The following is a 25,257-nucleotide window of genomic DNA, read 5'->3' as shown; positions in this document are numbered from 1 at the left end:
AGCCAATAAAACATGCTGGATCGGGCCATGACTAATCCGAAAGCAGAAAGATCTTTATCTGCAGAGTTATTGCTAAATGGGCGGCCGGGAAGACTGGAGGGGGGCCTTCCAAAGGATGAATTCAATTCTGTCTAATTCCACACACATCAATTAAGCACCTACTATATGCCACCCTGAGGAGGAGAGAAGTAGAAAATAAAATTCCCCATCTTCCAGGCACTTACTTTGGGTAGTTTGAACGGAGACCATTGACTTCGGTGGGTTTGAATCTGGCCTCACGCTCTTAGGAGATGCTTAACCCTGGGCAAGGTCCCTAACTTCGAGGCCTTGGCTTCCTCGTGTGTAAAATGAGGGTGGTGGAGGCACTGACCGCTAAGGGCCCCTCCAGCCGCAGGGCCAGGACTCTGGGGTCTTGTCGGGGGGGGCAAAGGGCCCTGCGTTCTGAGTCAGGACTGTGAGCCCCCATTTCCTACCTGTGTGATCTTGGGCAGAGTTACAGAATTTCAGAGTTGGAGGGGAGCGGCGGGGCCATCTGGTTCAGCCTGTGCATGATTGAAAATCCCCTGTCCATCAGCCCCAACACGGGCTTGTCCAAAGAGGGGCTGCCCCCTCTACCCAGGGATACTCAGGAGGTTTTCCTTGTGTCAGTCCTGGTCTCTTTGTGCTTCGCTCTCTTTCTGGCTTCTGGGGCCAGGTGGGACAAAGCCAATCGTCTTTCGCCAGATATTGGAAGACACGCACATCGGTGCTTCCTTCCCTAGCATCAAGTCTTCTCCTCCTCAAGGCCCTCAGTGTCTTTGGGCACAGTTTGCTCATCTGTAAAATTAGGGGAATGGAATTGATAAACTCTTAGGTGCCTCCCAGCTCTCTAAATCCCTGGTCCTAAATGACAGAGTGATTTGAAGATGAAGATCGTCCTCCCAGCTGGGGTGGGGGCAGTTCACCAAGCACCCCCTACAGAAGGGCCTTGGCCCTGAGCTGAGCCTCAGGGGAAGCTGGGCAGAAGGGAGATGGGGGAGCCAGGGGAGACGACTTGATAGAAATGACTAGAAGACTGATGCAGTTGGGATTACCTTATGGAGTGTGTCCCTGTGCCTGGATCTGGGTTCACTGGGTGTGCTCCTCAACCCTGACCAGGGCTGCTTGAGCCAGGAGGGTGAGCAGACCCTTGGTGATGCTGCTCATGTAGACACTGGCCGCTGTCACCACCCAGCAGGTCAGTTTATGGCTAGGGGACAGGGCTGTCGCTTGAAGATCACCATGAGTTTCTGCCAGTCTGGGCAGGAAGTAGATGGCATCCAAAGCCTAGGGGGTGGTCTGGTTTCTTAGCACCCTTGCTACCCAACAGACCCCCTTGGCCCTTGGGGAGGGAGCCCTCCCCTTGTCTGTAGAAGTCATTTTGGTCCTTGGTGATTTCAGCCTGAGTTCATGAATTGGACCAGAAGAGAAGTGGGCTCCCTCAGTTCAGATGTCCGAGACACCGATTTTCCAGGGGGATTTCCTCTCCCTTCTCTGTTGCTCCCAAAGTGTCCACCTCATCTCATCCTGGGGAACCTCAGTGTCTCCTCTAAATCTCAATTGGGATTGCCAGTAGGGCCCCTGTTTTATCTACCTATATAATAGGAGAGATTAAGGATGCAGCCTCCCACCCCAAACTCCAGACTTCCTTGTTCCTGCCTGGTCTGTAACTCTGAGCTCAGAGCAATAAAATCTTTTTGCAGCAGATGTATAATGTGGGGTCCCAGACACGGCTGCTGATGAATAACTCTCTGTCACTCTCACCCCTTCCCTGAAACATTGTCTCTGACACCTCTGAAGCAGCCTACCAGAAAAATGTCCCCGAGAGCCTGAGCAGAGAAGCGTTTTTAAAAGAATGCTTTACAGTACTTACATGCCTTTCAGAAATATTAAGAATCAGAGAGGGGGGTAATATTGTGCAGATGAGTCTGGTCACGTCTTTATTGGCTTTAGATTAAATATGAGTGATTTCTAAAAAGTTGCAAATGGGATTTCAGGTCTAGTCAGGTTTCTTTTGCTGAAGGTTTCACTATTAAATTTTCACCTGTGGAAAAATGGCGTCATGTAAGTGTGATCCATGAAAACTGGCTTATAGATAATGAGATTTATCTGGCACTTTGGGGTTTGTGAATGGTCAAGTTTGCATTCTTGATTACCTCTGTAATTTTTTTTTTACCTGAATGATAAATAATAATAAATAAAAATAAATCCTTCCCTTTTGTCATTCTCTATTAAGTTCCAGTATCCAAGGAATATTGATAGACCCAGGAAAATATCTGTAACTACCTTTGCTAATGAAAGAATATCCAAAATCATTCATTTTAACAATTGCATTTATTATGTTTCATTTCTTTATAGATTTAAAAGGAAATAAAATAGATATTTAACTATATATGTATACAGACACACACACAATATATATATATAGCCCTAAACATATATAATATATTTAGCTAAGAAATTCCTTCCCCAACTGCTGCCCTAAGGCTCAAAGAGAAAAAGGTAAGAGCCAGACTTTCTCAAAAGCTGGGTTCCTTCTTCTTAGGAGGCTCTCTTCTCTGCTGCCATGGGTCACATTCAGGAATGCCTCAACAGATTCCAGCCACGCTTTGTCTGGCCAATGACAAGTGTCCCTCACCCTGAATTTTACACATGAGCAAACTGAGGCCCAGGAGGTTAAGTGACCTGCCCAAGGTCACACAGTCAGTCAGAAGGGATCAGAGGTGGTGGTTGAACCTGGTTAATGCTTTTTTCCCATGCCCCAGAAACGCAAGAAGCAGGAGGGTAAGCTCATGCAGAGGAACAATTAGGCCCCCGTGCTGGGCCAGCCGTAGAGGAAGCCAAAGACACTTTTCCTGCTTGGGGACCTAGGCCTGAAGAAGCCATAACTGTACAGGATGGCATCTCGCAGAATATCCCAGAACAGCATCTAGAGAGGAAGCCAGCAGGGTGAAGTGACATGCCCAGGGTCACATAGCTAGTGTCTGAGGCTGGATTTGAACTCAAGTCTTTCAGGCTCCAAGAATAGGTCAGGACTCAAGCTCATGTCTTCCTGACTCCTGGGGGATCTCTTTTGTCCCAGTCTACTTCTTCATCAGGTTCCCTTGGGTTCAAATCCCAGGGCTGCTATTTACCATGTGGGTCCCCAGGCCAGGCACTGCCTGAGTGTCACACAGTTCCACGGGCCTCACCTGCTGAGCTCTAGAAAGGCTAGAGTCTACCTGTTGGAGGAGGGCGTCCTGTACCGGAATTCCCCATTCTGATGACACTGCAGACCCACGGCCTGAGGTTTGCGTGTTCATAGAGAATTTTGCATTTCCCACATCATCAGGTTTGCGAAGGGTTTCCCTCCCAGTCAGCCCTAGCCTGAAGCCAGAAGGAACATTTTTGGTTAACTCATTCATCCTCTTCCTTTTGGAGACAATAGGGCCCTGAGGGCCCTATTCAGCAAATTGTCCACAGTAACCAACTAATCATTGACAGAACCAATTCCATTCAGTGAGCATTTCAGATTCACCAATTTAGAGCTGGAAGAGACCTTGGAGGTCACCTAGTTCAATTTTACAGAAGAAGAAACTGAGGCATGAAGGTGGGGGAGGGGAAGGGCCCTGCCCAAGGTCATACAGGCAAAAAAGAGGCAGGCCCAGGAATTTAGCCTCCATTCTGCAATTGGGCCTGGGCTAGGAACTGAAAAGTTAGGAATTTTGCAAAGGCAAAAACAGAGACTGACTCTGCCTGCTGGGAGGGTCTAGACTGATCCATGGGTCTCCTGCCTATCTCCTTCATTAGCTTTTCTTGTCTTTGTGGCTCGTTCTCTTTACCAGCCTAGAGTCGCTTTTCTGTGTTTGTGTAAAGGTGTTTGTCCTGTGCCATGCTGAATGGTTTTAATCACGGAACCAGTAACGTTTGAAGCAGAGTTCACTTCTGTGTCTCCTCTAGCTCAGAAATGCTGCTGAGAACCTTTCAAAAAGGAGCTCAACGGCTATGGAGCCCTGAGCCTGCGGCCTTCTTGGTCACGAGGATGTTCTTCTCGACTTAAATTCTTCCCTTCCCAATGAGGAATTCCTCATTAATTCTCAATCACGCTCTTCTATATTCCAAGGTCAACACAAGATCAAGTTTATCCCAGAGATGGTGGGTCCAATCCTGGAGATGACGTTAATTCCGGAAACAGAGCTCCGCAAGGCGACCATCCCCATCTTCTTCGATATGATGCAGTGTGAATTTCACTCTACCAGAAGCTTCCAAATGGTGAGAACCAAATACTGTTGGGCAGTGGAGGCCAGGCTATGGAAAGGGGGGGCCAGCATGGGCCATCTTTGCCCTTTATGAGGGAATGACAATCCAGGAATTGGGGGCAACCAGTACAAAGGCCAAGAGGTAGGAAATGGAGCATCGAAGGTAAGGAATAAGTAGGACAAAGTGGCTAGATTGTAGAGTCCATGAAAAGAAGTAAAGTAATAATAGCTACCATTTTGATATTATTCTAAGACTTGCAAAGCATTTAACAAATGTTAGCTTATTTGATCCTCCCAACAATCCTGGGAGGTTGGCACCATTATTATCTGCATTTTACAGTTGAAGAGATGAGGCAGACAGAGTTTAAGTGACTTGCACAATGTCACATAGCTGGTTAAGTGTCTGGGCCACATTTGAAGTAGGGTCTCAATAGTCAATAAGCATTTATTAAACACCTACTATGTGCCAGGCACTGTACTGACTTATAAGGAAAGGCAAAAGACAGTCCCTTTCCTTGAGGAGCCCACAGTCTAATAGAGGAGATGCACGCAAACATCCGTGTACAAACCAGACACGTGCAAAAAAAAATGGAGAACATCGGCATAGGGAAAGCACTGGTATTAAGGGGGATCAGGAAAGGCATTGCTTTGAATGAAATTGAACTTAGCATGGGTCTGGCAGATGCCTGGGGAAATGACACTCTAAATGAAAACGCCTGCATTTTACCCAACTAACATTTTGAATTTAATCAAACAACTTCATTTTGTGTAGGGCTAATTACTGTGCTCTTGCTTGTTAATATTCCTGCTAGAATCTGTCATATAGGCCGGTTCCTGAGATGAGAGCTCTCATGGAATTTGATGAGTGTGATTATCTCTAAACTTAAGCACACTCATGGTCAAGGCAAATCAACAAGCAGTTATTAAGTGCCTGCTGTTTGCTAAGCACGGTACTTAGTGCTGAGAATGCAAAGAGAGGCAAAAACAGCCCTGCCTTCAAAGGGCTCATGTTCTAAATAGATGTGAACATTAATAGAAGCTATAAATGGAATAGGTGAAGGTAAACTGAAAGGGAAAAATGCTGGCATTCAGGGAAGGTGAGGATTGAACTAAGTCCTGAAAGAAGCCAGGGGAGTGAATAGGCAGGGGTAGGAGGAAGAATATTATGGGTACAGGGTCAGCCAGAGCAAAGGCCCAGCGTGGAGTCAGGAGATGGAGAATTGGGTTCGTGGAACAGCGAATGGGGCGGTGGAGCTGGTCCTTAGAATCTGTAGAGGGCATACTTGCGTAAGAAGATGGGAACGGGAAGAAGGGACCAGTTTTGAAGGGCTTTGAATGTCAAACAAGATTTTATCTTTGATCCCTGAGGTCATAGGGAGGCACTGAAGTTTATTGAGGTTTGGAGAATGAGGAATGAGGGTTTATACCAAACATTCAGATTTGGGTGGTGATCTGAGGTTTCACATCTGAGTGACCAGGAGGAAGGTGGTGCCCTTATCAATACGTTAACTTGAGGGTGGGTCAAGTTGGAAAAGTGAAGGGTCACAACTGCCAAACTTCCTCCAAACCTCCCCTACCAAGTGACCACAGAAAGCGCTAACTTGAATTCTGAGCTGAAAATGCAACAAAAAGTCATAGTGAGTCATTTTTCAGACCAAGGCAGCTTTAGGAGACAGAAAGAGAGGTTCTGCAGACCCTGGGGTAGGGCCTGGTTGGGAGTATAGTGTGCAACAGAGATGGCACTAGCTGTGGGCCTTCGAGGTGACACCTACAGCAGCAGCAAGCATGCCCAATGCACAGGGACAGTAAGGGGACTGAGCCTCTGAATAGAAAGAGAGTCCCTGTGCTAACACTGGGCACAGGATTGGTTCCATTTGGCAGTTCCAGAACCTACCCACTTCTAGGGTGGAGAGGAGCTGTGGCAGTCTTGAGGGAGCAGGAGCCCTACCTAGGTAAGGACAAAGGACAGACCAGGAGGCCAGTGACCAGACCTCTCCCTAGTTCACACCACCTTTAAAGCCCAGAAGCCTACAGGTCCCCAGATCAAGCTAGAGAAGCCCAAGTTCATGGTCCACCCCCAACTCCCTCCAGTGGTGAGCAGATCCCAACTCAAAGTCCAGAGTCGAGAAATAGGCTGGAAAAATGAACAATCAGCAAAAACTGAACCAGACCATAATAGCATCTATGGTGACAGGAAAGCTTGAGACACAAACTCAGAAAAAGATAATGACTTGAAGACATGGACAAGCAAAGCCTCAAAGGGAAAAAAATAAAAAATAAAAAACAGATTGGACTCAAGCCCAACAAGAATTCCTTGAAGAGCTTAAGAAAGAGATAAAAATAAAGTGATTTTAAAAATGAGAGTGGTAGAGGGAAAATTGGGAAAATAAATTAGAACAATGCAGGAAAATTATGAAAAGAGAATTAACAGCTTGGCAAAAGAGAAACAAAAATGCTGAAGAAAAGAAATCCTTAAAAATTAAATTTGGGCAACTGGAAGGTTATATCTCCATAAGACATCAAGAAACAGTAAAACAGAGTTAAAAATAGAAGACAGTGTATGATACCTTAAAAGAAAAACAACTGATCTGGAAAATGGATTGAGGAGAGATGATTTAAGAATTATTCTACTATGAGAGAGAGAGAAAGAGCACCTGGACTTCATATTTCAAGAAAGTGACTAAGGAAACTTGCTCAGATATCTTACAATCAAAGAGCAAAGTAGCCATTGAAAGAATCTACTGGTCGTTTCTTAAAGCAATCCCAAAATGAAAACTCTGAGGGATTTTATAGCCAAAATCCATAGTTCCCAGGTCAAGGAGAAAATGTTGTGCACAATAAGAATGAAAGAATTCAGGTACTCCAGAGACACATTCAAGGCCAGATTGAGTGACTATCACTTTTAAAGAGCAAAGCACTTGGAGTCTGATTTTCTGGAAGCCAGCAAGCTAGGATTAGAATCAAAAATAACTTACCCAGCAAAACAGTATAATCCTGAAGGGGAGTAATGGATATTTAATGAAAGAGAGGACTTTGCAGCATTCCTGCTGAAAAGACCGGAGCTGAATAGAACATTTGACATGTAAACATAAGACTTAAATGAAGTATAAAAAGGTAAACACAAATGAGAAATCCTAAGGGATTTAATAAAGTTACACTGTTGACATTCCTATATGGGAAGATGATACTTATAAACCTTAAGAACCACATCATCTTGGAGCAGTTAGAAGGAGTCTACTTAAATAGTGACATCTATGTGAGTCTGTTATGTTGGGGTGATCTCAAAAGAAGAATGGAAAGGTGAGAAAGAGGGATGTACCGGGAGAAGGGGGAAAGAAGAGGAAGAATGGGAAAAATTATCTCACATAAGATGCATGCAAGAAAGTTTTCACGATGGAAAGGATTATGGTGGGGGGAAGAGTAGGCAGTGTGTGAACCTCACTCAAATTTGAACTGGTTCAAAGAGGGAAGAATATGTGTGTGTGTGTGTGTGTGTGTGTGTGTATACGTACATACATACATACACACACACACACATATATATATATATACACACACATGCAATTGTGTATACAAATTCATCTTTGTCAATAGGAAAGTCAGAGAAGAAAGCACTAAGTGAAGGAGGTATTGATAAGAGGGAGGGTAGAGTAAGGGAAATAGTGGTCAGATGCAAAACAGACTTTTGAGTAAAAAAGTAGGGTAAAAAGGAGAAGGGATAGATGAAGAGACTTGGATAGAGGAAAATACACAGTTGGCTATAATAACTGTGAAAGTGAGTAGGATGCGCTTACCCATAAAATGGAAGTGGATAGCAGAATGAAGACACACTTTAAATAGAAAGACACACACAGTGTTAAAATAAGGAATGAGAGCAGAATCTATTGTGCTTCAGCCGAGTGAAAAAAGACAGGGTAGCAATATGATTTCAGACAAAGCAAAAGCAAAAATAGACCTAATTAAAAGAGATATTTAGGGAAACTACATTGTCATAAAATATCATAAACAATGAATTAATGTCAAGACTGAGTATCTATGTACCAAATGACATGGCATCCAAATTCTTCAAGGAAAAGTTATAGGAGAAAATAGACAGTAAAACTATACTAGGTTTCCATTTACTCCTCTCAGGACTAGACAAATTTAACCATAATGTAAACAAGAAAGACATTAAGAAGATGAATAGAATTTTAGAAAAATCAGATAGGATAGACCTATGGAGAATATTTAATGAGAGTAGAAAGGAATGTACCTATTTCTCACCTGTGCCTGGCACCTTCACAAAAATTGACCATGCATTAAGGCAAAAAAATTTCAGAAGTGTTAAACACATCCTATTAAGACCATAATTCAGTAAAAATTATATTCAATAAAAAGCCTCTGAATAATAAATTAAACATCAACTGGAAACTAAATAACCTAATTCTGAAGAATGTATGGATCAAAGAACAAATCATAGAAACAATAATTTCATTTCAGATAATGACAACAATGGGACAACATATCAAAATTTGTAGGAGGCAGCCAAAGCAGTACTTATGGCAAAATTTATATCTCTAAACGTTTACATCAATAAAAAAGAAAGAAAGAAAAAACAGATTGACAAATTGGGTATGCAACTAAAAAACCTAAAAGAACAACTAAAAAATCCCAGTTAAACACCGAAATAGATATCCTAAAAATCAAAGGCATGACTAGTAAAATTTAAAGTAATAAATACATTAAACTTCATTGAATTTGCAGTTCCTTCCCATTTGAGATCTGTGATCCTACCTGAAAATTGTTCCAATTCAGGTCAATAAATATTTATTAAATTCCTTCTGTGTACAAGACCCATGTTGGATGCTAAGAAAAGAGAGGCATCACCCATATCCTGCTACCAAGAAGCTGAAGCTCTAATTGAAATGCACAAGGGGAGGATAAGTCTTTGACTCTCCTAAGCAAATGTTGGATCTTTCTTTCCATTTTAGAAGAAAAATAAATAAATAAAGCAACTCCCTCCATGCCATTTGTGCTGGTAGGAGGCAGCCACAAAATTTTCCTTTACATGCCATCACAGCACCAGTAATTTCATCTTATGTGCTATGACCAAAACATGGCCATACTCTCCAGCACTTCATTTCCTTTTTGTCTTGACACACAGGTCAACCTATAGAGGTTTGTGCCTGTTATGTGGTAGCATGGTTTAGCCCTATACAATGCACAAGCAATAAATATTATTTTTACGTGACTGGGGAAGATAATTTTAAATAGAATTTTTCCCCAGATTTTGATTAGTTAGGGAGAGGGCACTTGAACTGTTTAAAATCCCACAGAACAGTACAGAGCTAATGACTAGTTGTTGGACCATAGTTGTCCAACCCAAGAGACTGAGATTTAACACACTAGCCCTTAGCTAAAAGTACCATGGCATTTTCATTCATCTGAAGTGTGCAGCATGCCAAGATGTGGTAATGGCACATTATGGTGGTGAGGACCAAAGCCTTCTGAGTGGTTCCTTCATTTCCTAAGGGCCTTTGGATTTTTAATGGTTTTTCACCTTGGAAACAGACTCAGGACCAGTTCTATTCCAATCCGTTTAGCTTACAACTGTCCTGAGAGAATCTCAGGTAGAAATGGCAGGCCTTTTTTTTCCCTGCCTCTATAATCCCTTCTTCCAAGAGTCTCCTGGTCTATGCTGGTAAAGCACATTCTCTGGTGGGCCTGGGCTTGATGTATTCGTGCTATCTTCTTTCTGAGAATCAGTCTTACTCTTCTGGGAGTGTGGGAGTCATCCCTGGGAGATTGACCACCAGATGAGGCATAGTTTTTTAGGGGGCAGAGGGAGCAGAATTTATGTTTTTGCTTTCATGCCTTTGTTTTTAATTTTTATTTCATTTAACATTATTAATTAATGTATTGTTACTTATCAGTCACTTATTATTACCATTTGTTATTTTTCAATTAGCAAGCATTTATTTTCTCTCTCTCCGTATCGTGGGGAGGGGGTACTCCCCCCTACCCACCAAGAACCTGGAACCAAGGTGCCAGTCAAAATGCAAGTGTAAACGGAGTTAGCTGTACCTGCCAGAATGTTGAGTGTAGCATTTCCTTAGGCACTAGGAGTCTAAGGGCCTCCTTTCTGGCGGATGAAGGGGGAGGGGCAATGTGATCCTTCCTGCCGCATTGCCTGGCATGATGAAGTCACAAGTCTGGATGCACTGAAGAATCTGTCCTTCAGAGTCAGCCTGCTAGTCACTGGCCTTTCATTAACAGTCTTAAAGTGTGTTGGCCTCTATCAGGCTTTGCCTGGTAACTACCTATTGCCATTGCCTTCACTTTCCAGCATAGAAGCCTTCACCCAGAATGGTGATCTGTGTTTAACTGAGCTGCCAGAAATCCAATTATCTAACTTTATTTCTTCCATCAGCAAGATTTTGGATTGTCTTGACCTTCACAGTCAACATTCAAACCTATTGGAACAGGGTTTAGAGTTCAGGTTTCCTTTGCCTGTTCTGTACTTTTTTTTTTCCTCTTAAACACACGATTAGCTTTCTCCTTTGGATGCTACATTATCTCCCTGTTTCTATTTGGGCATCAATATAATACTATTGATGTTTCATAAAATAGCAAAATTGGAATGAATGTCAGTGACTGTCTAGTTCAACCCATAGTTGAAAAAGGGGTCCCTCTCCAAAGAACCCAAGTTGTTATTTGGTGTTTCCTCCAGTGAGGGAAACCCCACTCCCTCTGGATGCCCCCCCTTCCACTTTGGGATATCTCTGATGATTAGGGAAGTCCTCCACATGTGCTTCTTTGTAACAGTCACCCACTCTTTTGTCCTTGGGTTTCTTCTGTCTTCTGTTTGATAATCTTTTAGATATGTAAAAGTAATAATAACAATACATTCATAAGGCACTTTAAGGCTTGCAAAGCATTTTACACATTGACTCATTCGATCCTTACAGGAGCAATTATTATCATCACTGTTTTACAGGTGAGGAAACTGAGGCAGACAGAGGTTAAGTGACTCACCTTGGGTCCTACAGCTAAGTTAGTGTCCAAATCTGGATTTGAATTCAAGTCTTCCTGAATCGAACTACAGCACTCTATCCACTAGGCTGCCACTTAACCACTTGGTGGTTGCTAAGCATAAATTCATCGCTCATTCAGTACTCTGGGATATCTCGATGGGTCAGTCAACACTGTCCCTCAATGGCCAGCAGTGCCAGGCCTTGCCCAGGTTACTTTCAGTGGCCGGCATGGGCTAGGTAGGGGACAGGATCCTGGCTTCCACACCAGAACTCTAGTTTTCAAACCCTGATTTCTGACAACAACTTGCTCCGTTCTCCAAGGCTGTCGCTCCGAAAGCACACATTTAAAAGATCTCAAGGAAGGGCTTCATGAGAGGGGAATGTCTTTTGTCTAACATTCTCCCCCACTAAGCTCTGGAAGGTCATCACCAGGTTGGCATCAACAGCTGGCAAAGACCACCTACGAAAAGAGGTTGCATTCTGCAGCTGTGAGGCCAGAAGCTACACTGACAGGACGACAGAGGCCTGTGGTGCCACGCTCATGTGGACGGGTGTGGAGCATTGGTGCGATGAGCCCATCCAGTCAGAGGACTTGCGGAGAGACAGAGAGGACCACAGGGAAACAGTCTACCTCAGACGCCCAAGTGCTGAGTGAAGGTGTGGTGGCCGGTCAAGTCATTTACATCAGCCCGTTTTGAGGGCATTGGAGAATGTAACTGAGATCACAGAATGGTTTTAGGGACTATGAGTGTAAGCTCCTTGAGGGCATTAACCATAGGTAAGCCTATCTCCAGGGCTTAGGACAGTGCCTGGAGGATAGTGAATGCTGAATAGATGCTTGTTTGACTATTGAGTAACTGAGATGCCTGTGAATTGGGGTTGGGCTTAGGGATGGATCAGTATTTGTAGGGAGGACCTGCCTTAAGTCTTGAGAAGAGAGGGAATCAGGAGAAGATGAAAAGTTGCCCTTGCAGATTAATCTGTCTGGTGATAGCGTGGTGGAGAGGAGAGGAACTGGAGGTGGAGAGACCCCTGCTTCAGCAGTGCGAGGAATGCTGGCGTAGTCCACAGAAGTAAGGAGTTCCTGACCGAGGGCAGGGGTGGTAGGAATAGAGGGAGGAGGTAGATGGGAGATCTATTGAGGCTTTGACAGGTCTCATACTATATTTCCCAAATGTCTGTGATTCCTTGCTTTGCCATCTTGTGGAGGGATAAGCCTTTCATAAAGGAGCATGGCCTCAGAGTCTCACTTGGCACCTTTAAAAAAAAAATTGGTTCATTTTTCTTGAAGAAAAATAAAGGGAAAAAAAGGAGAGAATATTACTGCACATAGCCAGATGGGCTACACACCATTAATAAAAACTGGACTGGAAAAAGCTACCTAGCAAAAATCATATTTTCAATCACAGAGCCATTTTTGGTGTTCCTTGGGAGGGTCAATAAAAGACCTCGAGAAATTCCCATCACACTGTATTAGAACACATGTGATCTTGGTGCCGGCTGCTTCCCAAGTTCCAGAACAAATAATCCATTCCTACAGTCCAACCCTGGTAACTCACAGCACAATTTAATTAAAAAACAATTAAAGATGCCCCGTTGATGTTGGCAGACTGTGTGCTCGCTACCATTTGTTGGAAAAGCCTGGAGATTTTATGCTGCTTACTGAATGGGAGTCGGCTTCCGTGGCTCCATCATCCCTCATCTTGTTTGTTTTTAATTCATTGCTCTTTTTGTTGGTTGGTTTCATTTTAAAAGAGTGCTTAATGTCATCCTTGGCCTTGGCCTTGCTGCTGCCTGGAGGTGAACCCTTAGAGAAGAAAGACAACACTTGTGTCCTCTAGAAGAGACCCTGAGAGATCCCTCCTACTTCTGTACTCTGCCTGTGAGCAGGACTCTGTCCCCATATAACCCTGGGCTGATGAAGAACTACTGTTGTATAGGTCCTCCAAAGGAGGAGAAGCCACAAGCCCCCCACCCCCACCCCACTTTCTTTCTTCAGCTTTTAAAAATACATCCTCTCTAGATACTTCTTGCCTTATGTCAACTTGTCAACTTCAGATATTTGCAGCCACATTTAAAACCTCTTCTTTCTCCCAGTTAAGATGAAGACCCTTATTCACAGCCAAGTTCCCCAGATTTAGCTCCTGATTATTTTAGAATCACCTGCCTACATTGTAGGGCTATTGTAATACAAGCCCCCCCCCCGCCAACACACACACACACACACACACACACACACACACACACACACACACATACACCCCAACATAAAGTACCAGCAAAGTGTGAGCTGTTATGTTATTATTTTTATTGATTCAGTCATTTTTCAGTCTTGTCCAACTCTTCACGACCCTACTTGGGATTTTCTTGGCAGAGACACTGGAGTGGTTTGCCATTTCCTTCTCCAGCTCATTTTATAGATGAGGACCAGGGTCACCCAACTAGGAAGTGAGGCCAGATTTGAACTCAGGAAGACGAGTCTGTTTATTGATATTTTAATCCATTTTACTGATATCTTTTGTTTTTCCCATCAGCTTCCTTTATGAATATATCCCTTTCTCCCTCACCTACCTGGTGAGCTATCCCTTGTAACAAAGATTAAAAAGGAAAGAGAAAAAAAGCTGATAGAACCACCACGTATGCCGTATTCCCTAGCCATAGTCCCTCATCTCAGCAATGGAAGGAGGATGAGGCTACATTTTTTATCATAATTATAGTGTTTCACTTCCTTTTTCTCTTTCTTTTTTCTTTTTTTTTCTTTTTTTGTCTTTGCATTTTTGTGGTCATTGTGTTTCCTGGTTTTCATGGTTCTACTCCTCTCTATGTTTGGTTAAGCTTTCCTATGTTTCTCTGCATTCTTTGTACTTACGGCTTTGTATGGCCTAGAAATATCCCGTTCTGTTTTTATTTAACCATAGATTTAGCCACTCCTCAGTAAGATGGGGTTCTGGAAATATTTTGGTGTGTATGGGACCTTTCTGTCTTTGTCCTCCAAGACCGACATGCCTAGGGGAGGCATCTCTGGGTTATCTTTTTTAGGATCATTCAAAACGTAAATGTGTTGTGTTTACAATAAATTGTCATGGTTTTGCTGTACTTCAGTATTCTGAATCACCATTTGCTTTTCTCTGAGCCAAACCAACCCTCCACTCTAGCAGATGCCTGGCGTGGCTTGGAGATGATGTTGGCAGGGCCCAGAATCTGGTTTCTCCACCAAGTTAATTCTGAAAATCATTTTCATTATTTATTGGCTATGTTCTCCTTCTCTATGTGATATCAAAGCTGTGGACTGTCTCTTGGACTTTACCTTAGTACTGTCATTGTTCTGGGTTTTAAGGACATTATCCAGAATCCTCTATGTATGTCATGAGCTGCCTACCTGATGGAGGGCAGCTAGCCCAGAGGTATCAGTTCTTCAGTCAGAGTGCCAGTGGTTAATTGAGTGTGTAATTACATTTACAGAGAGGGCAGGCAGGAGAAATGGTATTTGTATAAAAGTTAGTTTATACGAAGCGTAAAGATTAAAGAGCTAGCATATATGTGTGGTGTGTGTGTGTGTGTGTGTATATGTGTGTGTCTAAGGTAGATAGTGCTTTAAATATTGCAAAGCATTTTACAAATATCATCTCATTTGATAATGTTATTAGATAAATAAAAGCCAGATGGGAGATAAAGAGGGAACCAGTAATGATCAGCATTGATACAGCACAGAGGAGCACAAAGCATGTTCACCATATACACTTGTCTATACTGAGCCAACGAGTTAATCTGGGAGTTGTTTGGGGGTCTTGTCACAACAGGCAGGTGAATAAAAAAGACAGAAATAACAAAAATTGGACTGGGTTAGACCAAGAGCATTTGCTGTCTTTCAAGGAAGGATCTGGAGAAGAGGATTTACATCCCAAACAGGGACACAGCCAAAAGGAAGACACTTCAGGATAAGTTTCCCTAGCAAGGAAAAGGAAGAGTAGGGACATCTTTAGGAAGCAGATTGGTGGTATATATCCTTTCATTCATTTGAGTCCATTCAGTCCCCAAACCTGTCTGAAGGCAGTCCTGTGTGCAGAGCCCTGTGGCAGGTACCGAGAAGGCATAAACTTTGCATAAGGTGAGGCCCTTGATCTCACAGAGCTTACAGTCTAGCAAGGGGATGAAACAGCTGCTCAGGTACATACCATTCAGTGATAAATTCATTGGACAGATATAAACAAAGTACTAGTGAGGTCCGGGGGGAGGAGCCAATCAAGGGAAGTTTCCTCTTCTCCTCCTGTATCAATGATGATGTGATGATGGTGATGGTGATGATGATGATGGTGAAGATGATGATGTGATGATGGTGGTAATGATGATGGTGATGATGGTGATGGTGATGACGGTGAAGATGATGATGATGGTGATGGTGATGATGGTAATGGTGATGATGGTGATGGTGATGATGATGGTGATGGTGATGATGGTGATGGTGATGATGATGGTGATGGTGATGATGGTAATGGTGATGATGGTGATGGTGATGATGATGGTGATGGTGATGACGGTGAAGATGATGATGATGGTGATGATGGTAATGGTGATGATGGTGATGGTGATGATGATGGTGATGGTGATGATGGTGATGGTGATGATGATGGTGATGGTGATGATGGTGATGGTGATGATGATGATGATGGTGATGATGGTGATGGTGATGATGGTGATGGTGATGATGATGGTGATGGTGATGATGATGATTACAATCATTTCTTGCATCCTGAACATCAGTAGAGTTAACTCTGTGACTTGCCATTGCTTGGGCCTGCTCACTCCACACTGGACAGAGTCCCCCTTATTCATTCAAGAGCCTTGACTTGTCTTTCTAAGGATATAATGTTACAAGTGAGCAGTGGCAGCAGCAGCATTTATAGCAGCAGCAATAGCAATAGTGGGAGCAGCAACAGCAGCAATAGCAATAGTAGTAGTAGTAGCAGCAATAGTAGTAGTAGTAATAGTAGCACCAGCAGTAGTAGCAGCAGCAGTAGTAGTAGAGCTGTGATATAAGATGGAGCCCTACTATTTTAAGCTTGTTTTTTTTTAATCCAGGCCTGTAATTTTATTGGTATAGGAATTCCCCATGTAGAAATTTCCTCCATGGAAGCATAGGAATCAGATTCTTCAAATGGAAGGCTCGCTAGTCCATCCTTGTCATTTCACAGATGAGGAAGCAGCCCCTGAGAGATAAGCAGACTTGCCCAAGGTCACCTGGGCAGAAAGTAGCAAGGCTGGGATTCACACATGAACCTTCAGTGCTGCACACTGCCCCTTAGGACCCTCTGGACGCTTTGCTCTAGGACTCACAGAAAAACGTGCAGTTTTGATGGCATGCCTCAGATGGATTCCCAGCACCTTGAATGGTCCCAACCTCTGTGGCCTTTATTAAATACTTTCATGAGTTGCTTTGACCCCACCCCCACTCCTCCCAAAAAAAGTCACTTGGTGGCCACACGTTTTCTGATGAGCGCCACTGCCCTCAGTGTGACCGGTCCTCAGGTGGTAGATGTGCTACTTTCCACTTGAGGCTATACCCAAAGCTAGTCCAGCCTAGTGGAACCCACCAGGTTCTGGGACCTGCCAACATCATCTCAAGCCATGCTGGGCATCTACTAGAGTGGGGGGTTGGGTTGGCTCACAGAAAACCAAATGATGATTTAGAATATTGAACACAGGAACCTCTGCTGCCTTTTAAAAAAATGCAGCAAAACCATGTCAATTTATAGGAAAGATTTAGAGGCCCACATCAAATGCTCCAATAGTACACATTTATGAGTAAGGTAATAAGCATAATTTTAAAAAACCCAAACTGCGTGCCCTGATCTATCGTCTTAATTTATTTTAACAGGGTGGCTTCATTCTAATTATGGAAGTAGTTTGCAGCACACTGGTAAATTGGTTCTGGTATTTTTTTAAGCAGTAACAGCAATAATAATGAAGACTCTATAATCAGAGGCCTCACCACAGATCTCTGATATCACACTTTCATTGAAAAACAAAAGAGAATTACCCAGGTGTTGATCAAGATTGCTCAGCTTAGAGGTTGGTAAAATTAGAATCAGCCAGGTTCTTTTCTATTTAAGTCAACATTCACCTACAGTTTTGGAAAACGTCGAGTCGTCAGTCAAACGCTGATAAGGTGGATCAGGTGGTTATTGCTAGGATTTGTGATGACCAGGTTTAAATGGTAGCAGATTAAAGATCTCATTTCCCAAAATTGTGTTCTCAGAATGAGAATGTCCTCTGGTTAACTCATGACGAGGGATTCAATTTCTGCACATCTGTTGTCAGTCCAGGTTATCTTGCTAAACAGAGCCTTGAATGACGATTGTTAATCCATCACCTCACATAGACTTTCCCCAAGTACAGATCTGCCACATCACTCTCCCCTACTCCATAAGCTGCTTTGGTTCCCAGCTGCCTCCAAAGGCAAATATAAGGTCCTTCACTTGGCATGCTAAACCAGGACGCGTGCTTCTGGTGGGCAGAGATTGGAGTTTACCTTTCTAGCGCAGTGCCTGGCAAACAGTAAGCACGTAGTAAATGCTTAATAAATGTTGACTGGCTAACAGAGGAAGTGCTTTCTTAGAAATCGCACTTTGAGCATCAGTACAGACAGCTAGAGTTGCCTCACAGCCATTAACATCTAGATCAGTCCATTTCACTGTACAGTAGCGTGCTACTTTTGACTCCTCTCCACGATTCTTTGTACCTTCAATTCTGACTCCCTCTTCCCCACACCTGTGGTTGGTGCAGCTCATTCTGGTTCTGCTGTTTTCATTTCTCATTTTTCATAAAGTCCTCTCCTGCTTGCCTCATCTGTGGCCATCACACTTGGGGGTCTCAGTCACACACTAATATTTCATTACATTAACGTGCTCCAATTTATCTGGCCATTCTCCTACTGTTGGATTTGTGTGCTGCTTCCATTTTTTTTCCCACAATTACATATAATGCTGTCAGAATCTTTAAATAGCTAGCGCTCTCTCTCTCTCTCTCTCTCTCTCTCTCTCTCTCTCTCTCTCTCTCTCTCTCTCTCTCTCTCTGTCTTTATGTCTCTTTCTCTGTCTCTGACTGTCTCTCTCTTTTTTTTCCTCTCTCTCTTTCTCTCTCTCTCTCTCTCTGTCTCTCTCTGTCTCTGGCTGGCTGTCTCTCTCTGTCTCTCTTTCTTTCTCTCTTTTTAAATAACACCTTCAAGGTCTGTTTCCAGCAACAAAATTATTGGATCAAAAGGCAATATTATTTATGTAACTTTTGCCATGGGCTGCCAGATTACTCTCCAAAATATTTCTACAAGTTTGAAAATCTGCCAGCAATAAATGCAGATACATGATTTGCCACAATCCTACAGCATTAAGTTCATCTATTTATTGCAAAACATTATGTTGGCATTTACCATTATGCTTCTTGAATAAAAGAAGGAAGGAAGGAAGGAAGGAAGGAAGGAAGGAAGGAAGGAAGGAAGGAAGGAAGGAAGGAAGGAAGGAAGGAAGGAAGGAAGGAAGGAAGGAAGGAAAAACGTGTGCCAAGTATTTATGCTTTGCTGGGCACTGACTTTGTGAATACAAAAGCAAGAGCCTCCTCTCAGCGATCTTACATTCGACCATCAGGAGACAACATAGAGGAAAATGGTGGCCAGGGAAGAGTATTTTAGTTTAGAAAGTGACAGATTGGTGAGTGGAGACACAGGGCAGTGCTTTGACTCCTCCTCTGCAGCAGTGGCAAGGCTTGTTTTAGATCCATTGTACTGAGAGCTAAAGGTCAAAGGGAGAGGGGAGAGCAGTGATGGAGATAAGATGGCCAGGGCAGGCACCAGCACAGCATGAAGTATATGTAATCTAAGACTAACCAGGCTGGGTGATGTGCATTTGGGCACGGCTCACTCAGCAGTCAGGACAGCTCAGCCCCAAGGTGAGTTCCATGGACCGGAATCATCCTGTAGGTGAAATGACCTTAAAATCCAGTCCTTCTGGCAATTGTCACCTCCTTTGGATAGGCTCCAAGGAAGGCCGGCCTCGTGGTGAGTTCTTTATCGTGAACACATTAGAGTGAGTGGTATCACATCCTGATTATGCTAGATGTTCTCAGAGCTGTAACTAGGACAGGGCAATGAGGGCTTTGTCCCAAGGGGCTGAAGTAGAGAAGATGTTGGCAGTACTTGTACTATTGCAGGAAGCAGAAAGAAATGGTGGATTGGGTGAGGAGCTACCATCTGAAGGCCTGGACTGTGCTCCGTAGTGGTGTGCTGACCCTAGACCAAAGCCCTCTGCATCTGCGAGGTGACTGGTCCCACTCCACGACCTGGGCTTAGGTCACCATAGTTCACACGTTTCCATTGCATCTTAGGGTTGATGCTTCTGTCTGCCTCCTCCCCATCCTACCAGATCCCAAGAGTGAGGTGTCTGGGATTCATCAGCTCAGCTATGGGCTCACAGCAACACTGGAGACAGATCGCCTCATCCCTGGCATGACTGTACCCAAGCAGAGCCAGGAGCCCACTGGCTACCCACCTGACTTGTCATGAAGCCAAGGAGTCTCACACTCTGGAGGCTTCTGGTGGCACAGTGGGCAGCGTGTTGGCTCTGGAGTCAGGAAGCCTCAGAGGCACATCCAGCCTACGTGTCCCAAGGCAAGTCATTTAACTGTCGCCTGCCTCAGTTTCCTCCACATGGGGACACTAAAAGCACCTACCTTCCAGGGTCGTTGTGAGGATAAAATGAAATATTTACAAAAGTGCTTTGTAAACCTCAAAATGCTATTATTATTATTATTATTATTGTTGTTGTTGTTGTTGTTGTTATTATTATTATCATTATCATCATCATCATCATTATTATGAAGTCCAGGATTTACATGAGAGTCATCTGCAGCTAAGTGAGATGCCAAGGCTTTCCCACCCTCTGCAAGCTGCTTCCAGGCTGGACCCCCATGGAAGCCTCTGCTAGCCTGGTGTCTCTGCAAGGGTCTCTCCTGCCTCCCCCAAGCTTCTTTTCCTGGTTCTCCCAAGCTCCTTCTCCTGCCTCCCCCAAGCTCCTTCTCCTGCCTCCCCAAGTTCCCTCTCCTGCCTCCCCCCAAGCTTCCTCTCCTACCTCCCCCAAGCTCCCTCTCTACTCTGGAGGCTTACACCCCGAGGTCCAAGACCTTTCCCTTGGTTCTCCTCCCCCTCCTCACCCCAGGAGCCAGGGCGGCTTGTTACAGCTCTGGGCATCCTGCGCTGTCACTCAGAGCTTTCCTTCTAACTCTGTGGCTAATTAGGAGGAGACTTAAGGATGAATCATTCTTGTGTTCTCCAAGAAGCCTACGTCAATGGTCATCCTCAGGTCTGTGGGCCTTGTGTGGACAGACTGGACCTGGTGCTAGAAAATCCTGCTCCTGACAGAAGCTGTGTGACCCGGGACCAATCACTTTCCCTCTCTGAGTGCCAGTCTTCTCTGTAATGGGGATGATAATTATACACAGCCAAGCATGGAGCTGCAAGACATTGGCCCAGGGTCATGCAGCTGGTAAGAAATCCAATTTCAAGAAGCTGTTCCAAGACCCGAGCCCGATAATGTAATTTGTGAGCTTGAGATCCGCGTGCAGTTATTATGATTACTTGTTATTGTGGTGGTTGTTGTTGTTATTAAGGTGACGTCCCAAGATGGCGGCCAAGAAGCCGTGGCCATCGAGAAGCACGGCACTTGCCCTGCCAACTATTTATGCTCCCTCTGCTTAATTATAGTTTGAGAATGAGATCATCACCAAGCTGGATCATGAAGTGGAAGGCGGCCGAGGAGACGAGCAGTACAAAGTGTTATTTGATAAAATGTGAGTGTTGATTAACAATGGGATTTATATCAGAGGAGAGACAGGGAGGCGGTAATTAGGCGACAATGAACTTTGTCACCCAGAAATCATTAAAATGTGTTAATAATGTAAAATATTTAAAATTTCACCTCGCCTGAGCCTCCTTTCCTGAGTGTGATTACCAAAGTGCATGTAATTATTTTTCCAGCCTTCTGGAACACTGCAGGAAGCACAAATACCTCTCCAAGTCGGGAGAGACGTTTGTCAAGCTGGTGGTGAGGCTGATGGAGAGGCTGTTGGACTATCGGACCATCATGCATGATGAGAACAAGGAGAACCGCATGAGCTGCACCGTCAATGTGCTGGTGAGTCCAGCATCCCCCAGAAGGGCCGTTCCACGCCCGCCAAGGCGGGCTCAGTGCCAGGGGCTCCGCCTGGCCCCCGCACCTTGTGCGGCCTTGAGGCGTCATCCACCTGGCTGGCTCATCCACCAGCTCCTGTCAGAGCTGCAAGGGACATCGCATAAAGTCCAACCCTCTCATTTTACAGAGAAGGAAACTGAGGCACAGGGAGTTAAAGGGACCTGTGCAAAGCCAAACAAGTAGTCAAAGTAGATTTGAACCCAGAACCCCAATTCAATTCAATTCTGCAGATGTTTATTAAACACCTACTATATACCTACTTACTTGGCAGAGTGCCTGGCCCATAGTAGGCACTCCATAAATGCCTGTTGATCAAGAATAATAATAATAATAGCCAACATTCACATAGCACCTGTGATGTGCCAGAGGCTGTGCTAAGTCCTTCATTATATTATTTGATCCTGCCCTCTGGTTTCAGCCGTGTTCTGGTGGGTTTTTCCCTTTACAGCTACTGCTCAGCCTCTTCTGCAGGCTTCTCCTCCCTTTCCTGACTCCTCAGTGTCAGTGTCCCTCACGCTTCTAGCCGTGGTCCCCTTTTCTTCACTCTCCTCTTGACTTTGCTCCCATAGCTTCAAGTACGACTCATAGGCAGATGATTCCAGAGCGCCATCTTTATTTAACCTGGTCATCGCTGATCTCCAGGCCTGCGTTGCCAGCTGCCTATGGGACACCTCCATTTGGAAGTCCTACCAGCTCAGCATCTCCAAAAAACCTGAGATTCCCCCAGACCTGCTCCTCCTTCTGATTTCACCATTTCTGTCCGTGGCACTGCCCCTCACCCATCACTGGCTTGCCTATCACCCACCACCAAGTTCGGGAGTGTGGTGCTGTCTCTAGTTCTCTCTTTTCCCACACCTCTCATGACCAACGGATTATCAAATCCTGGTGATTCCACATGGGTAACGTCTCTCTGTCTGAGGGGCTGTCATAAGAAAAAGAAAGACTAATATCATTGTTCTGTTGGCCCCGGAGGTCAGAACATAAAGCAGTTGGGGGAAGAGAGACAGTGATGGAGAGACGTAAGGTTGATGTCAGGAAAAAATATCAGAACATTGACATCTATCCCAAAGAGGAATGAGTGGCTTAGGAGGCAGTGACTTTACCATCACAAACAAAAGCGACGTTGTCACTTTTTGGGGGATATAACAGAATAGATTCTCTTTCAGATATGATGTGGATTGAATGGTCGCTAAGGACCCTTCCAACACTGAGACTGCATTAAGTAACTGGGAGTTGAATTGAAATTTGGTGTTGCCTGCCTGGATGATTGAAATAACATCCCAGCAGGCCTGGTCCATCTCATTCTCCCCTCACTCCAACCAAGTTTTTATCTCACTAAAATACTACTACACTCTACACTCCAGTCAAACTGACCTAGTCAGGCAGACGATAATCATTTGTAAAACTCTTACAAAGAGCCAGGCACTGCATTGATCTCAGGATACATATATAAGCCAAAAGGAAGACAGTGCCTGCCCTCAGGAACTTACATTCTAACAAGGGAAGATAACACAAAGCTGAAAAGTAGAGTGTTGAAGGGAGATTCTCACTGGGATATGGTAGCAACATCTGGACCATCAGAAGCTCAGGCAGTGGGGAATGAAGCCTAGCTGGCCTGGTCCCTTCTCCAAAATGGAGGCCTCAGAAGGAACCCAACCAACTGAATGATGGAGGGATGGTCCAGTGAGAGAAGGCCCCAAGCTCTGAAAGAAGGTCTAGGGTAAGAAAGCTTCTGAGTCACCATGACAACAGCCCAGAGTTATTTTGTTCTCTAGACTAGAGGTGTCAAACTCTGCCCCACATGGGCCAGCAAAAGCCCTAAGAAGTGAATCCAATTAAAATGTCATTGGGAAATACCTAACAAAAAAAAAATAACAAAAATATAGTAAAAATATGATACAACATATATAATGTTAATTTGTGGTTTTCTAGGTCAGTATGATGCTGGCAAGGATCCCTTTCTCTGGGAATTTGATGCCCTGGCTCTAGACACTCCCTCTGTGTCTTTGCCCAGGCTCCTACGTCCTTGAAATGTTCCTTCCCTTCCTCTTTGCCTGTCAGATTCCTCCATCTCATCTAGATCCTAACTCTGCTGCCACTAACCCTTCTGACTGGAAGCCTTCCCTGATCTCACTCACCCTCTCCCAGCGCAATCTCTAGTTGTTAATGGCCTCGGCATCACACAGCCCTTTGTCTGCTTTCTGTTAAGTCAGACAGTTAGATGTGGAGTCAGAGTGACCTTGGTTGGAATCTTAATTCTGTTCCTCACTACCCTGGTGGCCTTGGGCCTTGGTCCCTGCCCTCTGGCTGAATAGTGAAAGAGAGCACATGGTGGTGGTGAGGGATGGGGGCTCATGAGCAGTCTTTGTAGGAGGCAGGGGGCCCACGGAGGATCCCAGGCCTTTGGTGGTCTTCGAGGTATTTCCCAGTTCTAAGTGAGCACCTTAGCATCCTGGGCCTTTGTTTCCTCATCTCTAAAATGAGAAGGTTGGAATAACTTCCCTTTAGTTTAGTTCCAAATCCTACAGTATGATAAAACATCAAGCCATCAACCAGGTTTGTAAGTTATTGAATATGCCTATTTAAAAGGGACACGTTGTCCTCAGGCTCTCGGAGCCCAGTACGAAGGCAAACAGCGTTAGCTCCGTACGCATCCGGAGCAGAAGATTCTATCAGGATATTGATCACTGTCAGCCTGTGTGTCATACCCAGATATGCCTCAATTGATCAGTTAATTAATAATTAAGCACTTCATATGGGCAGGCACAGCGCTAAGCCCTTCGGATACAAAGAAAGGTAAAATCACTCACTGCCCTCAGGGCGCTCACAATCTAAGTGGGAGAAGCAACATGCAAAGAGCTATGTCATGTCACATACAATGTATTTGTGTGCCTGTACCTCTATCTACATATACATATGCATGCTACGTGTGTGTGTGTGTGTGTGTGTGTGTGTGTGTGTATATATATACCCACATGTGAGAGAGACAGATAGACAGACAGACAGAGGAGATAATGGGAAAGGAAGGTCTTGGTTGTGGAGAGGTCCAGGGAAGATTTTATCCGGAAAGTGAGGTTCAAGCTGAGCCCTGAGGCAAGCCAGGGAAGCTCAGAGGCAGAGAAGCTTTTCCTTCACAGACAGTTAGCTCTGCCCCAAAGAGGAACAGGTTGCTTCAAGGTCTAGTGGACTCAATCTCACTGGTGGCCTTTAGGCAAAGACTGGATGAAAGAAGATTCCCTTCAGGTAAGCTCTAAGTGGGATGGGCTCAGAGATGCCTTCCTGTTTTTATTTTCAGTGGAATTCCTTTCATATTCCTTGGCCGTGTATATGCTATATCTTTCTAGTAGAGTGGGGGTTCCTTACAGACAAGAGTTGTTTCATGTTTGTCTTGTTATCTCCAGCATTGAGCCCAGGCCTTACAGACACTAAGGTCTTAATACGTGTTGTTGGACTTCAGCTGAGTTGAGCTGCATGAGGTTGGGCCTACGGCTTTCTTGGATTTTGCCAAGTTTTGGCTTTTAAGTCACTAATTCCCATCCCACACCCCCCTTCCACTTTGGTGTATAAAGTAGAAGCAATGCAAAGACTCTAACCCTAGGCAAAGATCTGCCTCAGAACTGGTTTAAATTTCAGTCAACTTGGGGTGCTACCCCAGGAGACAAGTGCCATGTTGTCATATATTCTCTTTTGTGGTTAGGGCTTGTTAATACCAAATATGCATGCGACCTCCAGGGAAGGCACCTTTTCTAAAAC

At 44.4% G+C, this 25,257-nt stretch overlaps 1 protein-coding gene across 3 annotated transcripts in view; it reads left to right on the top strand.

The window, feature by feature from the left end:
* DOCK1 (dedicator of cytokinesis 1) overlaps positions 1–25,257 on the top strand; it is a 577,278-nt gene that overhangs the window by 473,946 nt on the left and 78,075 nt on the right. For all 3 annotated transcript variants that reach the window (XM_020973593.2, XM_020973592.2, XM_020973594.2), the window contains exons 33-35: positions 4,121–4,269; positions 21,018–21,103; positions 21,291–21,447. In XM_020973593.2, the coding sequence (XP_020829252.1) occupies positions 4,121–4,269; positions 21,018–21,103; positions 21,291–21,447 (392 nt within the window). The remainder of the gene's footprint in view (positions 1–4,120; positions 4,270–21,017; positions 21,104–21,290; positions 21,448–25,257) is intronic.

The sequence above is a fragment of the Phascolarctos cinereus genome, unplaced genomic scaffold (assembly GCF_003287225.1).
Source record: "Phascolarctos cinereus isolate Bilbo 61053 unplaced genomic scaffold, phaCin_HiC Scaffold_3;HRSCAF=262, whole genome shotgun sequence".
Lineage (NCBI taxonomy): Eukaryota > Metazoa > Chordata > Mammalia > Diprotodontia > Phascolarctidae > Phascolarctos > Phascolarctos cinereus.
Note: the sequence above shows the minus strand (reverse complement) of the source record. Positions and strands in the feature narration are given on the sequence as shown.